This window comes from Varroa destructor, unplaced genomic scaffold, assembly GCF_002443255.2.
Source record: "Varroa destructor unplaced genomic scaffold, Vdes_3.0 BEIS01000004.1, whole genome shotgun sequence".
NCBI lineage: Eukaryota > Metazoa > Arthropoda > Arachnida > Mesostigmata > Varroidae > Varroa > Varroa destructor.
Window position 1 is genome coordinate 41,073,674 of NW_019211457.1, and position 18,905 is coordinate 41,092,578.

The window sequence follows — 18,905 nt, forward strand, 5'->3', positions numbered from 1 at the left end:
GGGCGATTGTCTGAATACGCTATTTCACTAAAGACCATCGAATTCAGCCTTGATGCGTGAGGTAGATGGTCACCTTCACGTTAAGAACGTGACTTAACACGAACGCAAGTTGACATCGAGCGTTGACTTTCTCACTTGGGTCCAATGTTGAATCTCATGACTTCTACCACTCTTTTAGAGATCGGCTAAAACTGCCTTAGTAATCTTCCGATGAAGTCATAGCAGTAGTAGTAGCATAGTGAGGGAACTCAAGTTGGTAGCAGGCAATCGGCGGGCGTGTTCTCTCTTTCCGTGTCAGGGTCGTTTGGCTCCTTGGTGCCATTTACACAACCGTGTACTGGTGCTGGTAAGTTTGTGCCTGACGGCCAGCGGAGTCCTGCGGTTGATAGAGGTATTCAATTCGAGATCTGCAGGCGGATAATATACCGCTTCGGGTTTAGATTGCTGCGAACTACTTCATGCAAGTCGAGCTAGTCAGGCTGTGCCGCTGCTGCAGCAGCGCGTCAAACGAGGGCCCAGTGATTCAACAAAGTCGGTGGGTTTGCCTGCGATGCTCACGGACCCCATCGTCTTTTTTGCCGTCTCCTTGTAGAGGAGGCGTTTGATTTAAAGGAAGGATTCCGTTTTTCAAATCTCCTTTGCCGTCATGTTCTCGTTTTCAGGAGTGAATGGAAGCTCAGTTTCTTCCTCCCCTTCCCATTCCTCTTCGCCGCTTACCGCTAGTGGTTGTCCAAAAGCCAACTGAGGCGGTGGTCCAGAGCTGCTTTGAGCAGAACTGAATTCTCAGCTCCGAGTGGTCGGGGATGCGGCCCAGTGGATCGGCGACCTACTTCCATGTTGGCAGCGGCGGCAGCAGGTGAGCGAGCAGGAAAAAGAACATATAACAGTCGGAGATCTGCAACGACTGTCAACAATCGGCTTTTGTGCTGTTGTAGCCGCGTTCTTTATGGAAGTACAGAAAATACGCCGCACTTAAGTCCCACTGCTGATTGTGGTACCGCTAATGCTGCCGCTACCGCTGCCGCTTTTGCGATGGCTTGAACCACCGCTATGCCGATTTGGTTCCACAAAGCGAGCACCGGACGGAAGACATGCGAGGTCTCGACAGACGGAGGCAGCGTTAGTATCGCAGTAGCAACTATGGCTGTCGTTACAACAGCCGGCTGGTTTACAGGTGTACATTACCCTTACTATCACCGTCTAACAGTATCGTTCCAGCTTGAGTTGTGCAGCAGCCGCAGCTAGTAGGCCAGTCCACGACTATGAGGATACGCCACGATTGACAAGAACGAGCACGAAGGGATGCTGCACGCTCACTGAACAGCAGGCAGTGCGCTGGTATGTAAAAGCTTCCTCGCCCATGGCCTGCGTTTTCCAAATTCCCCTTGCACTGAAGGAGCTATAAAAATGGCATCATCATATTCGGTTTTCATCAATCATCGCCAGGATGTTTTCCTAACCCCAACTCACACTGCCCACTGGGCAATACGGTAAGCCCTTTTTCCTGAAAGGGTTTCTTCCGCTCATCTTCCCGCAAAGGCCAGCGCACGTTAGCTACAATCGCTGCTGCCGCCGTCGCTATCCAAGGCCTCCCACACGAACGCACACACACGATTTCTCCGCTTGGATGCATTATTTGTGACCTTACGGGCTGCCCACATAGCCCTAGTCTCCCATCAACGGATAGAAAGGCCGCGATCGGCACCCGATGAGCGGGTCAATGCGGATCCTAGCCCAGACCAACTGGCTTCAGCCGGTTGCTTTTACATCATTCAATCGCGACGCAGTAGCTGGCGCGCTGCCACAATTTCTCCAAAACATGGCACAGAGTTTTTAGCAGGACTAGCAACAACAGAAGAAGCGCCATCGTGGACTTAGCGCCAGCAGTCGCCTGGGTCGAGAGCCGAAGAACGGAACTAGAACGAGCCCCATTCCGTCTTGTTCACCCGCCTCCGAAGACACACACCCCTACCCCTCCGGCACGCAACCAACCAACCTTTAAATTCCCCCAACCCTAAAGGCAGCGGCAATCCTTGGCTTCGCCTTCGGTGCTTCGCGTCCTGTTCGTTCTTTGTGGCTACCACAACAACCAAGCGCCTACGCCACCAACGACTTAATAGTTCGCTGACTCCGTTAATGCACAACTGTGGCCGGTGGGTGGCAACAGCACAGGGCATTATCATCCGCCGTCCGTCCCATTCGTCCTGCTCCCAAACTTCATTCCTAATCTGGTAGAAGACTTTTGGCTCTCAGCCTTAACATATCCGCTTCGTCACCCAAACACGTACATAAAAGTTAAACGCAAACATCAAAACGCCGACCGCTTGTGATCGGCTAGTGAGTGACCAGGCTTAAATTTACCTATCAATAGCCACCAGTGCCCGATCTCTTCCACGCCATATGAGAGTGTTACTCATAAATATGTAGACAGATAAATATCTGGATCTGAGGCGCATTTGATTCGCAGAGATTCGGAGGGTCAATTTGGAAAATACCGTTGTTCCTCACCAGAAAGATTTATATAATGACATATACACGAATGTTGAATAGGTACAATCTGAAAATAGTTCTTGTCATCATATGTACCAACACAAATATTATAACAAGATGAGAACTAAGTGATTGAAGATGTATTATTTTAAGCCTTATTTATTGATATAAGCACAAAGTAGGGAAGGAGTGTTTCTAGTGTAAAACGAAAGGACTGGCTTCAGTTCTAGTCTGTCTATAACAGAAGAACTAACGTCACAAATATTCTATAGGAATTTACTAGCGGTAGCTACTGCCACAGGTGCCTCGTTGGACACTTACTGGCAGTAACGTGCACGACGGGACTGGCAACCAATCCGAAGACGTTTGACACCCGACAGCGATAAGCGACATTATGCACGTCGGGCCGGAACTGGATGGCTTGAAAGGGCGGGAAAACAAGGGATCCGTTCGGCGCTATAGTTCGTAGTCGTTCCACCGAAGAGACCTCCTGCTCGAAGCCACTTGATGTCAGTTGGTACCAGCGAGTCTTCGGCGGCGGCTGACCCCGTGTCTCGCAGTCGAGTACGTAGCCCGTTGCGTTTGAGAACTTAACTGATGTCGTCGGAAAGTCACTCACTAGCTGTGGGCCCAGCATGTCGCTGCTTGGTCCGCCACCAGCTGCTGGATCTGCAAATGGAAGAAAAGAATTGGAAGAAATGAGCACAGTAAGATAAATGGGTAAAAGAGTTGTTATTGTAAAAGCCATGAAATGGATTAAGAAAGCTTTGGTTGCTGTGGGCATCGCGCCATCCGACAACCAACCGGATCCGTTTAGAAGAAATGGATGTTCATGAAAATATCATGACCTATAAAAAAAAAAATCGGTTGGTAGTCAGTGAATGAAGGAGATTTGACATTCTTAACGGCCAATATCGAAAACATGGTTTTTAACTGAAAACATGTTCCTTGTTCATTTCCGTCTCCTGCTGATAACACTCATCAGTGTCGCACCAATGCCGTTCAATCATCTGTACTTTCATCCAGTGACGGCACGATATCCTCTAACTTCTTCTGCGCCAACTATTTATCTTTGCCAAGGTATATATTTATATATATATACGACCCGGCGAAGCAGCAGGACTTAGGAAAAAATTTGGGCGAGGTCCTCGGGCATTAGATCGTCCGTAAGGCCTACGTCCTGTGGTACAATGACAAAATTTTCCCTCACATTGCCCTGGCCATGGTTTCCTTTTAGCCATACTACTTAGCTTTAGAGACTGCGCTTACAAGCAACGACCGAGGTCCGTAAGCATCCATTTACATTGAACCAGCCGTCAACGGTCTTCTTTTCGCTCGATATTCTCGATCGGGCGACCGACCGAGCCGATCATGAGTAGCCCGGCTACTTGCACTCTTATCTTGTAGCCTAGTTCAAGATGTTGTTGCTGCACCTTCTAAAGAATTAGAAAAAAAGTGCTTGGAAAAACGCCTCCTGCGAAAAAAAAGGGCAGTGCATATTATTCCTACAAATTCAGGATTTCCTCTAACTAGAGACGAGAGCAGAAGGGGCGGGACGGGGTCGATTACCCGAAGTCTGCGCTGGCTTTCGTAACGCTCTCGACGAGATCCACTTCAATACCCTTGTGCCGCTCGCATGTTTCCTGCTGATCCCACACGCATGATAGCACATGGTGTAGTAGTGCACGGACGACGACCACCGACCACGTCGTGCTGGCCGTCGAGGCAATCGCCATCCGGCGAAACTTTGCAGGGTTGGCTTCCTTAGGCCACTTTAATGGCCCTAGATAGCCCTTTGACCAAACCTGCCAGCTGCCGGCTGAGGTCTTCAATGTATCGAGTAATACGCACAGATAGCGTAGTGGGTTTCACCGGTGGGAGTTCAACCGATTTGAAGTGCTACTACTAGCACTACTGCTGCTACTGCTGCCTCCATGAACGTTACACCTCACACTTAGGGGGTGATTCTGAATTTGAGCTGATAGCCGGCGAAGGACTGAGGAGCAGGATATAATCCATGACCCCCTACTCACCCTATCTGTGTATCACTAAACAGCGAATAAACGAAGCTAAAGTCCTCTGACGCTACGTAGAATTCGAGTCACTCAAGCGATCATTATATATATATATATATATATATATATATATATAATGGACCAACACTTTTTTCTCCAAAACAGAAACGCCTCCAACGTATCCTTACCGAATACGGCCAGGCCTGTCTTGCAGGCGAACGTTCTAAAGGGGTATGAAAGTAGTGCTGTCAGTAAACGAGTTCATCATCAATGATCAGCGTGGCGCTAGCACCGTTTCCGTCGCTACTATAGACCCGATAACTTTATATTCCTCTACATGTCAACAGTAGCCGTTATTCATCGTTGCCAAATACGAAATTCGTTACCGAACAACAAACGACGGCAGAAGGAAAGACGGCAGTCAGTGGAATCAGGAGTGATCGTATCGTATCGTAGGGTTACGTTCACTAGCTCATTCTGTTGTTATACAATTGCGCCTGGCCTTTCGTAACCTCCTCACGATGTGCAAAGCATACCAACAAAACAACAAATACAGAGCCTAAAGGTTTTCAGGCTACACCTGTTAGCCAGCGCCACTACCGTCGCCAAAGCTGCCATCACCGGAAACATTCATAGAATGATGTCGAATGCAGGCCGACCAAGAACTCCAATAGACATAGTGGTAGATTCTCGTGTTCGCTCGGTTTGTCTACCAGCCCTTAAGTATTGTGTATCTTGCCTGCCGGCCTCGTTACCTGGTTTACCCCGAAAGCGACTGAAAGCGCCGGCCCAATCGTCCTCGATGGGAATGCGTTTCCCCTCAGCTCCTCTTTTCTGTTCGTGCAGCAACACGAGGCTCATTTAGGCAATCCAGCCCAGAGCGATCCTTTCGCAGAGCCTGTCCTTCTACTTTCTCCCTCTATATCCTCGCACCGCTGCCCTCTTACCTGCTTACCAACCAACCATTGCGGGTAAGGATGGTAATTCCACACCAACAACGCTGCTTTTGGCCTATGGGTAGCCCTCTTGTTGCTCTGACTGAGTCGGTGCAACCAGTAGCCGGCCAGAGGCCGCTGCTAGCCTGCCTAACCGCCAACCATCCTTCCTATCAACGTGTGCACACACCACGTTTAAAGCAATGCAACGAATGTGGGGCGTCTCTTGCTGCGCTGCTATGGTATATGTGAGTGTGTACGTGCTTTGGTCTGTCGACGGCATGTACGCCGGCTTAGCAACGATTTGGCCGGAATCCGCTCCGGTTTTCGTTAGGTCCTAACGAGCCGGTGGTCCTCTAGATCTGTTCTGTTCCATGGAAAAAAACTGACTTTTCAGACCCTTCGGATTGACGCTCTTCTCCTTCGCAGCAGCAGCAGCAGCAACAACGATAATAACAACGAAGTTTGAAAAGAACGCAATACTCACCCAAGGCAGAACAGTCTTCTCCAGCATATTCTAAACCACCCTATTGGTCTCGTTGATGCATCCATCATAACACCTACGCCAGAATAGCGAACCAGCACAATTATACATTGATATATGCCTATCAGTCTCAAAAAATGCTGTATGTTATTTTTTGTGTATTTCATAACTGGGGTGTTTGTCTGTTTACTGCATGAACTATCAGCTGATCGAGCGATACGGCGGCATAAATTAGACAGCGTAGTAGGTCGACGATTCGTTAAAATGTTCTATTTATTTCGCTAATGCTTCAATATCCTGTTGACACATATCGGTGGAAATGAAGTAGATGGCGGTTACAGGTAAAATAAACAGGCTTGCTGCTAATTTCTATTGCTTTAGATTAACTTATTATTTATGTTTATCTGATAGAAAATTATTTTAATTTCCGTCTAAAAATCGATACTACAAGAAATTGGCATGTTCATAAGACGATATATAGAGCTGTAACTGGCTTTCTGCGCTTCGTTAGGCACCAGACAACCTTTTATGCAGTGATATAGACTACATATGTACTTATGTATTTTTGCATCAGATCAAATCAAGTCTAAGGTTTCAGTGCTGCTCATATTATCTTGTCTGTAATATATATATATATATATATATATATATATATATATATATATATACATATATATGTGTGTGAAGGCAGAGTGGGCTAAGATGACACGTGTCCTATTTGTGGCCCGTAAAACCTGTGCCCTAATAAAGTTAAAAAGATTGGCTGTTGGCTAATTGAAATGCATATGCGTACGTAAAAACTATAAAATGATAACGAAAAGCGTCTCGGCTTAACCCAGTGTTCCAATAAATTGTGACTCTAAATCAGGTGAGTTGAGAAAAACTTGCAGTCGCTATATATTTCGATTATGAATGAATTAAAGTCAAGAGAAGAACCCGCCGCTACATTTCTTTCTAGTTTTTATCGATTGATAACATAGGGTAAATAGTTTAATTTACAGAAGGAATCCATCTCATCATTGGCTAAGGCAGCGTTATTGAACTTGCCATTGTATAAAGACATTAACAACCTACAGGCAAGAGAAAAATTCGAACGGAAAGGATGTTGATAAACTGAAACGCGAACAGCGCTACGACGTTGTAGCGGCAAATTTCAAATGTCAGCTCAGCGCTACCCGTATCGTAAATTGCAACTGTGAGAATATTGAATCGAGTTTAGTCTCTAAGTAAAAGATGACCCGGTATTTTTCAACGTTCAATTCACTTGCGATGCAGATTACCGCACAGAGTAATATTACTAGGATACTACAAAAACTGTGGTGCGGGTATGATGATTCTGATGCAGAAAATTACAGGGCGGATTGAAGAACTGGCCTCGTGGGCCTCTTGACTTACTTCGCCTCTATGCGTCGAATTTTACGGCCAGTGTCGCCGTTAGGCCATTCCGTTCGATGGCTAAATCCCAGCACGAAACGAACTGTGCTTCTGCCCGGATTCGAACCCGGACCAAAGCCGTCTCAAAGATTTGCAGGCAAATACGTTACCCACAAAGCTATCAGTGGGGATTACTTCATCTAAAATGAGTCATCTCATCTGAATGCCATCTTTTAGACATATCTCAGTGAAGAACATGAATTAGATGAATCAAAATATGGGTATCGCTGTAAACATAAGGAATACGCGTTGGCTGACACTAACTATACACTCACATAACGATTTAACACAGTATGATAATCAAGTAACAGTTAAAACAATAATTTGTGGCAAATAGGCTGGCAAATAAAAAAAAAAACACATTTGCGTATTGCATAAACTTAAAAGCCAAGTTGTGACTTCAACTTGACCTTACGTTGTGCTACTGCAGAGTTTCTGGCAAGGATGCTGCAGCATCGCTGTTAAGAATAAAGGTATATTGAATTTAGATTAGAAAATATACCTAAAAATACATTTAGATTCTAACTTTTTTTCAGTTTTATCAACACAAGGCGCACAAAAAAGACATTAAAGTTACGGAAGATGTTAGGAAACATTTGCAAAGCAGTAGCAGTACACGTTACGTTGGATTAGACTTTCCTTCTTCCGATTGCACAGATCACACGCAGTTCAGCAAAAGCCGCTTTTTTTTTCTCATTATTCCTTAGCCTAATCGAAGCTCCGTCTTCCGTATGTCTGTCCCCTCCGCGCTAGGTCCCTTCTACGGCTAGTTAGCTTGCTGGCCTATGTGAGCCACGAGATCGACCGAGCAGCCAAGAGAGCCCTACGGGGTATTGTTGTGTTAGGCACTGTCTTGTTTGGGTAGATATCCCCAGAAGCTGATCCTCTCAGATGGTCCGGAGGCATTCATCCAATGAGTGGTCACAGACACACAGATGGAGCGAGCATGAAAGGGACATAGCCAGAAGCAAGGCTGCCTCAAAAGTCCGGTCGGCTTCTTATCTTCGTGAAAGGGAGCGACAGGGTATCAGCAGGGACCGACTCGGACGAGTAGTTAAAGACCAAGCGGTAGTCTGCCCGACTCCTGTCCGATCTGGGGAGAATCATTTCTTTTATTATTCCTTATTGCTTGGTCAAATAGCAGAAACGCTACTATATGATGTGTCACAAACTCTGGCAGAGGCAGTACTGCCTGGATCCGCGCACCGTCAGCGCATCAAATCAGTGTGTCTTGTGGTCCGACTGTGTTTATCTTGAGCTTGCGTGTTCCCATGTTCTTCTATGTCTATCTGGAGCTCGTCCTGTTTCTGCGATGCCTACTGGCGGTGATCATCTAGACAGCGCCGAAGACACCAGCCAAAAAATGACTCTTGCTTGGTAGGACACGCTTCTATACTTTCGTTTAGCCACACAGTCTACGCGCTGCTGATGCCACTCCGATAGGACAAATAGGCTGACAGAAACCTGTCCTAAAACGGATACCAGCAGACAACTTTCCTGCTGCACAATGTGCGTGAATCAATGGCGGTATTAACGTCACTCAGCGGGTTGACACGTCACAACGTAACTATCAGAGGGTCGACGACCGCTTCTTTTTATCTTTCCAAATATATATATATATATATATATATATATATATATATATAGCACAACTAACAGCAACTCAGGCTAGAGTGTTGTGCTAGTTCGTATCGCCGCGAAAGTGCCCTTCTCGAAATCCTGATGTTTGAGCCGAAAAAAGATTTCGATTACGTCCCGCTTTGTAATCTCGTAGCCTATTCGAAAATCTGCCTCATTCTATTACTACTTATTTCATGGTCGGACGACAGCAGTGGCACGCCACTGCAAAACCGGTAAACTCTGACGTGACGCACCCATATAAGCTTGAGCGAGACAGCCATTGTTCTGTGCCGGGATTTGCCTGTCACCTCGTCCAAATAAAAGGGTTACGAAGGTCAAAGCTAGCTGATATTCCAAATCAAGCGTCTAACCTAAATATAGCAATGGTAGGTCCCGCCTGCTCCGTCGTCGTCTGAAGCTATAGAAAAAAACACAAGAGGGCAGGAGTACATCTTTAGCGACTCCGAGGCAGGTACCGAGGTAGTACTCTTAAACCATGTCACTCGCGTATTTCCACCTTTGCTGCCGGTACAACGGCGTACCGAGCCGGGTGTGCTCCAGTAGCCGGCCGGCAGAAGAGCGAACGAGTGAGTCGCCAGTCAGACCCTCGGGTATTTGTTTCTTTGTCAGCGAATTCCTTCGAGCCCTGTTCTTTCAATAGGTGAAATGTTTCTGGGCTCGCATAGAGTACTCTTTTTCGTCAGCGGCGACGGCTTACCTCCCCACCCCCCGAATTCTTTTAGATGGCTTCACGCTTCGTGCCCGGCTGCATTTCGAGTCCGCTGCTTTTGGTTTTTTCTGCTTAGCTCCCTTAGAGCGCAACGAAGCCTTGAGGGTTTCAGGAAACGCGTGGATTTTCGACAGATGCAGTTCCATTTGTTTTACCTTTGCACAAAGGATCCGCTTTTTCTGGGACGTCCAAGATTTGGGTTTCGGTCCCAATAGCAACCAAAGCCGGCGCAGGGCCGCAAAAGCTTCCAGCACCAAAAGAGCTGATGCCAAGAATCCATTCTACTGGACAGAGAAAAGGAAACGCAGGGGCGCAGCAATCCAAGTCCATGCTATTGTTCGTCGCATTATTGCGGACTACACATCGATCGGACATAGTTTGTATTGAGGAGCAAACCAGTCTATTCATTGAAGAGAATCCTGCTCGCATTTATGCTCAAAAGTATTTATTTTCTCGTTCTTCGCTGTCTCTCCCTAAAGAATTGTCCGAGCAATATACGTAGAGGAACTCAGAGCCCTTTTGCTGGAAAAGGCACTTGTTTACTATAGAGGTTATTATTGCTTTTATCAATTTGTCTCTTGTTTCTCTTTTAAGGCCTAATGTACGTGAGTCGGAGCAGGGCGGGTTATGGACATGTGTATATTTACAATTAGCCTAATAAGCCATAATAATTTGTTTTATTTAAGAACGTTCATTACTGCAGAAGCACGGATACTACAGAATATTTAGGAATAGCACTAGAGACCTGTGATTACAAATCGCGCCTTGCGGCACGTAATAGGTTTGAAAAACAGATCTGACATGCCACTCTCTTATTTATGGCTATGCGTCGCCATGAAAAGCGCCGACTGCTTCCAACATAAACATATAGTTCGATGCTAGCAACAGGAGAAGCGGAAAATGGTTCAGCTTCACGTCCACTTCAATGGGTGTCAATCTCGTAGCTTGCCCGCGTCTGGGGGTCTCTACACCTGCCAATAGCATCATCACTGGCGCTCACCACTAAAGTTGACGGGATTACATTTGCTTAGCATACAAGCCGACTAGTCGGCAGGCCGGCAAGCTTGCACTCGCTGTGCTTGCCTTTCGATCGCTCAGCCTTTCGGCCGCAACTTTATGCTGACTTTCTTTGCTTCGTCGTCAACAAGGTCCACGGCTCGTCCGTCTTGCCGAGTAATAACGCGCCCATCCACTCAGCTCCTATTGTTGCTACGACAACTATATAGACAGCTAGAAATTCAGCCAAGCAACCATGGGACCCGCCACCTTTCCTTACCCTTTTCTGCCGCTGCCGGCAAAGGAGGGTTCCAGGAAACTTCAGACTCCCGTATCGCATGGCAGGTAATCTGAGCGAAGTAAAACAGACACTGGCAACATGCCCGTCAGCGGCCGCTGCGCTAACCAGAGCGCGCCGACAGGCATCGGCGGTTGTCAGCCTCTCCTGAAGTTGTTGCCCTGTCGACGTGAAGTAACGCAGGCGAAGCAGGCGGCCAAGCGAGCCTTAGCATGGCTTGGCTTCAAAGCTTCGTTGAGGTCCTCTTCGCTTCCATTACAAAGAAATAGAGTCGTCAACAGGAGGACATTGGCAACGTTGTATGTCCTCCGTGGTCGCGACGACAATGAGGATATGGGGTTGCAAAAGTGGGCATACGAAGAGGAACTGATACAGCGCAAAGGCCATAGGAGATGGTTAGAGCGATTGCATCTCGCAGCCACTGCTACTGATTCGTTGCAGACGTTTGCAATCGGTCGCCACCTCTGACATGCAGACCGCATGTAGATAGCGTCGTTAGCCCATCTAGTATCAGAACGGAAGGACCCAACTTCAATGAGCCCAGGAGTTGGGCTGGTTGGCAGTAACAGCCACCCTCTATCCGTTGCAACGGCGGCAACGCAGCTAGACTGGCGCTGCTGATGCTCGAATCAATTGTACGAAGTTCACTGAGTCGAATCAGCATTTTCAATACCGAACGCAGTCAAGCGCGTCGGCCGAGGAGACGTATGTGCGTCCGACTGAAGAGCATCATCAGCCGAATCACCACAACTAGTAACCACAGTAGGGGTATTAACAGCAGCAGCAGCGGCGCCTCCCTTCTTTCTGCTCGGCTTTTTTTATCATCAGCGGATTCAGTTGGTCCCGAATTTGCCAGCAACTGTGGCTGGCTATCACTGGCGGAGCCATCATCTGTTTGGCAAGCGGACCTCATTTCTTCGATCTTCGCTTGCTGCAGCATGAAAACGTCGCCAAAACATCGGCAAGACCCGGCTTTGGTCATGTCGATGAGCCGCGACCGCTCGATTTTCGGCCCAACGAAGCCTTCGTGATGGTTATAATTTCCGCTCTCTTTTCGCGCTCTATCCACCAAAACAGCCTCATCTTCGTCATCCTCAAGTACGACCCGAACACACGAACAAACGAAGCGCTTCCCAGCACGCGTCAACTAGTATGGCTGGCCAGCGAGCCCGTAAAACATGTGTCGATGCACCAAGATGCTAAATCTGGCCACACAGCCTGCCGCCTCTCGAAACGGCAGAAAGGCCTACTAAGACGAAGATCCACCACAGACTTTTATAATGCGTTTTTTCGACTGGTCTTAGGTGTTTTTCTGACCGATGTCTGAAAGCAAGAAAGCTGAACAGAGTCGCACTCGCTTTTATTTGAGGCACTTGTGATGCCATAACCTCTCCTTTGAAGTCAACGTAGTTAAAGTATGTGTAGTCATTATAATGTGTATTATGTCATTTGTATTTTATAACTATTGTTCTAATATCCACACGATGAATTCACTTAAAGTGACAACAACGCAGCCAAGCTGCTATACGTGCGACTGTGACACCTCGCTTTTGTTGTCTAATTTAAATTGTTTTATCTGACTATCACGTGCTTCTGTTCGATATGAGTTTCTCTAGGTCTTATCATTACTCAATAATTTTATGCTGCTACTATATTTACAGTAATGTCTTCTGCTGCAGATATTCGGCTTCTGCCTGCCACTTCTTATCGTTTCTCGACATATGGTTACCCTAACCGACAACGCAATAAATAGGTGAAATTACTTGAGAATGCCACAGTTCCGGAGTCCTCGGAACGATGTCCACCTGCAAACCGTAATCTCAATCTTCTAATATTCATCTAAGCCTGCCTTGAAGCGGTAGAAAGTCGTTAAAAGCAGCGCGCGACTTGTAAACCTATGGTGCTGCTCGAAGCAAATAAGTCAGCGGCACCCATGAGGGCAATAGTAACCAATCATAATTGATGACTAAAGTCACATTATCCAAAGCAATCAGGCAGAAGAGGAAAAATGCATAAAAGAGGGGGAGGGGGGCTTGGACAAGGGCAAGGTTGCCCTTTTTCCTTACAGAACCAACATAAAGCAGCGCCAACGAAATTGCAGAAACACGTTAGCTGAAGGGGGAGAGGGAGGGGTTAATGCTAATTCTGAATCACCACTTCCGCCTGAACCCTCGCAATTCCGAAACAAGGGGCAGAAGGAAGCCCCTGCCACAGCAGCGCTTGATACTGTGTTAGTATCTGCATGTCGGACCTCCCTTATACGGTACCAGTTGCAGCGAAAAAAAAACAGCTGAAGTAAGGATTTAGTCAGTACCAGCAGGCAATGAACAAGCAATACGCACCGCAAATGCGAGTGCAATAGGTGATAGTGATGCCTCGATTATATCGTTTTTATCTTAAACCCCATTATAACGCTCCCTCATTATGAACTGCTAGAGGTCCACTATTGCTACATACCCATGTTTGTCTCGCGCCTGAATAAAAAGAACTAAAATCTGATAACGGAAATACATTTCGTTGTCCAATATCAAACCAGATTTATAGTCCTGTATCGAATTGATACTATGTCCAAGAATTGCTTTCTGATGTCTAAGCTAAATGATGAAAATTAAAGCACTATTTCAGCATGGTGACAGTCGAGGGACATTCTCATCCATGATTGATATAGTCGATGCTACCCCGGAAGTTCTTTTGCTAGTTCAATTTCTCTCGCCCGGACTCTTATATCGTAGTCCTGTCCATCCTGAACGATCATCTGTCTATTAGATCCCTCGCCTTCAAGCCTCAAAGGCCTATTTTTGTTTTTAGGTGTTGTCTGCCAGCGTCTAGTGCTCCGGTTCGCACGTTATGTTTTTCATCATCATGACTGTCCCGGTTTATCGTCGGCTTCTTAGATTCATAGAAATATTGCCTTTCACCTATTACCCGTATCGTTATCCGTTTGCCAATAGCTAACCGCTGCGACGATTTCTGTTGGTATTTCATTCAATCTTTTTTGCAATCCTTTTTTTTCGATCCTATCGAAATCTATCGACAGTAGGTTTCTCCCTCCTAGTTCGCTTACGACCGGTGGCTCGCGAGACATTTGACGCCTGCGTTCGTCAGACCATCGGCTCAAGGTTCATCAAAAACCCATGCCGCAGGAGCAAAGGCTCGACAGCTCGAAACGGTTTTCCCATTGGCCACTCGTCTCAGTGATAGTGACCTTTCTTTTCTACACAGCAGCCACCAGCCTGGTTATTTAACTCGCGAGCGAAGGAGTTTCAGCGACGATCCTACGATTTCTTTCTTACTCTCGCTTGCTAACTCTTATTCCCTCAGTTTGCTCTTGTTGTTGCTGCTGGTACGGCCGGGACGAGCGACGTCATCGCCAGCTGGAGCTACTTCCGCCGTAGTCTACAGCGCCCTCCGGCGGCCGGCGGTGGTCGTCTGGCCGTGATGCCTCCAGTGGATGGGTCGACTAGCTACAAGAAGCAGAAAGCAATAATGATAATGGAGCTTCAACGACGGACTAGTCGTGCAACTGCCCTGCCAATCCTTTTGGATTAGTGTCTCTCGCCCTTTGTCCTCTTTGCTCATCCGCGGCTGACTGCCATTTCAAGAAGAACGGGGCAGTGAAGGTTGTCGGTGAGCGGTAAGGGTTTGGGTATAAAGGCTCGGCTCGCGTGAGAACCGACGGAACAGGCCGATAGGAGACCATGTGGTGCTTGCGTCCTGAGCATCGGTGTTAGTCGATTCGATCCCGCTTTGAGGATTCTACCGACTCTCCCCTGTACGATAATGGAGCACGTGGGTTATAGACAGTTGATCAAATCCTCATTTATTTGCGTTTTAGGTTCAGCTCGTCACATAGCTAGCAAGTATAATTGTTCTTAAATCGTAGTTTCAGCGAGCGAAAAAAAAAGTGACACCATACGTCCACTGCTTATTGTCTGCAGGCGGACGATCGATATGCAGTGACTGCGAGGGCTCGATATGCAGAAAGACTTCTAAACAGATAGAGGAAGAGGGAATAACAGAAACATTATTTATATTTCAACGGTCTTTATGTACTTAACCGAAAGGGTATATAATATTAGTTAGTTCGTTTTTACGATTACTTACTCCTTCCCGCAATGCATATATAATATTTCTAACACTCGCGCGAAGGTATAATAAAATGTGCTACAAATAGCCAAAGTAGTATATTCACATATGGCTATATGTATGTAAATTTTACTGTGTCCCTGTTTCCTTTCATTTATATTCAAGTGGAGTTTAGCAGATCACTTCTTGAGTATTATATTGTCAACAAATTTGGCCGTTGCTACGAAAATAACCACTACTACTACAGTCCTTCTATCTCCCATCGTCGTCACTTTTCTGAGCGTGAAAAGAAGTCGGAATTTTTCGTCTTTCTTTAAATTCAATAATCGTTTGGACGTTGAGACCAAACGGCTACTGCTTTGCTTTGGGCCGCGGACGTCATCGATTGTTCCGATGACAATCGAGACGTTGACAGGGGGTAGGGGCGATAGTGACCTCACTAGCAGCAGTGGCCGCCGATGGTTTCTCGAACTTTGTCTATACATCTGAACCGTTCGACGGATGGGGGAGTTCGCCGACCGCCCGTCTTTGCTTCTTCATCGTTGAAATAATGACAGCCATAGCTGGTTGTGGCAGAAACCCTTTGCCGCCGCCGCCGCCCTTGTCGCCGTCATCACCGTCGCCGTGGCGGTACCAGTTGTAGGCCGGAACGTCGCCTACTCGAGGTGACTGCGGCTCGTTCAACCCCGTTACGTTCGCCGCCCATCTAGCTAACACTGGGATGCGAGCTATGAGAAGGACGGGTGGATGGATCGGTCGGCCGTTAGGCCGGCCAACAGTGCGTTCGTTGGCCGAGAATCGATAATGCTCTTCGGCCGCTTTATGGATAGATAGATCATATATATTTTCCGCTTCATTCGGCCTTAAAATGTCATGGATAGGGTCTTTTTCGAGAGGCTGCTGCTGCTGTAACTGTCATAGAAGCCAACCGCCGGCAGCTGAGCGAAACAGCCAAGCCAAGACAGATCCAATCTTGGTCTTCCGTCGTCTGCTTTGCCTTGCGTTGCTTGCCTGCATTTGTGGCCGTTATGCCAAGTTCCTACGATTTACCAAAAGCAAATGTAATAGTCAAAAGAAAATAAATGTAAGTTTTAAGTACGGTGTTCTTCCTTTCTGAGGCAAAACAGCCGGCCCTTTAATTTGGTTGTGGTCAAGATTTACCGGGCCATCGACTTTAGCGGCGAGTTCTTTTTATGAAAAACCTGTTGTTTCTCAGTTAGGCTTTTCGTTAATTTGTCTAATAATAGCCGTGACTGCAGTGACAGTTACACAATAATAAAGCGCGTGAACTTTATTGCTTTAATGGCTATGGGCTGAGATCTGACTGGGAACCATTTAGCTTCAGATTGAGCAGTTCAGTACTGTAAAGGCCACCGCTAGCGCCGGTTCTCAATTGAACTACAAGTAGCAGCAGAATGTCTTCGTCTCTCATGCCATACATCCCCTTTATCTGATCGCTGCTCCTTCTATTCAAGAATCGTGGTTGGGTCCGTGACGACCCTTCTACTTAGACGCTTTCTTTTACCCATCCTTGGCTCGGGCCCAACCTTTCCCTCTCAACGGCTGGCCATTGCAGTAATGGTCTGGTCGCATCGAGGTCTATCACTGTCCGTTCCCTGATCCTTTTGGTTTCGTCTTCGGGTTTTGTCAGGCCCGGTTACGTCACAGCTTGGATTAGGAACGCGAGACATCAGAGATTCATTACATCTTACAGGCTGTCGTTCATCGCTCTCACGCACACACATAAACCCATTATCATGCAGACCAATACACGTTCTTCCCAACTATAGGTTTAACTCTCAGTGGTAGTATCATCCAGGCCTGCTTTCTGCGAATTGTGGACCTTCTGCGACTGCCGCTATTGCGTACCGGTGCAAGATCCAACAGTAAGCACGGCAGGCTGATAGTCGGCGATGACAGTTACTCTCTCGCCGACAAAGACGCCCATAGACGCAGCGGCAAAGGCAGAAGCATGCGCGCAAATCGAAACGGATAGCGCTCAAATGATAGCAGGCAGCAGCGGCCGCAGCGGCACAACCAGCAACGTTTTTTCCTAGTCCGTGCTTTACCCTACGGGCGGTGGTAGATGGATCTGCCCGCAGGCCGGCTGGTCTGCCAGGTTTGGGTGAGCTTTGGACCATCGGATTCATTCTCAGCAGCGGCTGCGACTGCTGCTTCTGCCGTTACTGCACTGGAGCTACCAGCGCTTCGAGCAGCCTGCACGGCTCCCAAGGGGCATCTGTTGGCCGGCCCGCAAGCCCCAGTAAGACCAGGACGAACGCCAAGACAGCAATGGCTCGACAACTGCAGACAGGCTATGCTGCCGATTCTGTTTTCTTCCCTACACTCCCGCCTTTACGGCGCTGCGTTTCCCGACTTTCCTCGTTCCCTCTGCTGCACACACTTCAGCTTCCTTGTGCTCGTCTTCATGGCTTGCCTTCCTCGACCATCCTTAAACCCGTCCCTCCTGGACATTCTCCCCCTTTTCCCTGAATTCCCGACAGGCTAGCGACCGCCACTCGTTTTGTCTGCTCCAGAACGTGACATCACGTTCATAAGTCAGCACTTGTGCGCCGTTCTGCAGCTTTTACTGCCCGGCGACCGGCGACGGCGAGCTTTGTTCAAAGCCTAATCTTCTGCTTCTTTTTCTTCCCTTCTTCTTCGTTGTCTTTGACAAATTTTCACACGTTTTGTCCGTACTGAACCATATATATATATATATATATATATATATATATATACATACATATACATATATATACATACATATAAAGAACACAGCCGCGGCAGGTTGGGCAAATCACCGTTAGGCCGAAAAAGGAAGCATGATACTGTAAAAGGGCAGCTCCACCAGCAACAACAAAAGGAAGTCAACTAATTTCATGCATTCCGCTGTCAAGACCTCGTATAACTGCAGTTCTAGATTAAGAAGAAAGTGGCTAGAAAAAGATCGGAACATACCGAATATTAGATGCACAAGTGCATGCATTAGATATGCAGACATGCACACACTTCGATGGATTATAGCACACCAAGGGTCAAGGCAAATGCTTCCCGCCGACCTCCCGATATTTCGCCCGCAGCAACTGGTGGATTTTGCAGCGCCCTTCGACATCGTCGACGACGTCCCTCCAGCCCCGTCTGCATGATTAGCAGCAAGAAAATATCTGGGAAGGGACACATGCTTAGCAAATCTCGTTACCTTGTACGTAGGCGTGTTATATTACTTCTTCTTGTAGTCAGCATTGCTCTGCCTGAACGATTTCTTTCCATAGGAAATACCTTGATATACACACGAAGCTCAGAGCCCAATTGCCCATGAACTTTTTCGATTGCTTGTAGCTGTTGCAGGGACGAAATGTACATCTAGGCGAATATAGTACACCGTTCAGTTGGCACAAACCAACCGCATCTATGCCTTCACAGTTGCCGTTTCGTCCGCCGGAAAGACAAAACGGTGCTGGTGTCGAAGACGACTATGCTGAGTGAGGGACAAGAAAACGAGCTGGCAACATGACGGAAAACGCTAGGTCCAACTCGCTGGCTAGCTTGCCATTGATCTGGGCCATGGTTCGACCGCTGGCGAATTGTGTTCTGTTTCTATGTAGGGAATGAAGCAGGCGACGATCACGACGGCACTGGTGGTAATGTCTGATGAAAGCAACAGGCCAGAAGTTACCAAGCCAAGAACAGGCCAGGATTGCAGCAACAAAGCAGAACAGCATAGCAGACGAACGGTGGCTGCTGCTGCACTTGTCGTATCTAAGCATCAGCGGCGACAACCATCATGTCGAAAAAAACGAATGCCAAACGACGA

The 18,905-nt window shown here is 47.3% G+C and overlaps 1 protein-coding gene across 10 annotated transcripts in view; it reads right to left on the reverse strand.

The window, feature by feature from the left end:
• The window catches only part of LOC111250507 (cell adhesion molecule Dscam1-like), a 151,554-nt gene that overhangs the window by 72,076 nt on the left and 60,573 nt on the right, over positions 1-18,905 (reverse strand). For 9 of the 10 annotated variants that reach the window (XM_086986565.1, XM_022805876.2, XM_086986566.1 and 6 more), the window contains exon 2: positions 2,812-3,159. The exons of the other annotated variant lie outside the window; for it this stretch is intronic. In XM_086986565.1, coding sequence (XP_086842691.1) covers positions 2,812-3,159 — 348 coding nt within the window. The remainder of the gene's footprint in view (positions 1-2,811; positions 3,160-18,905) is intronic. 10 annotated transcript variants of the gene reach the window in all.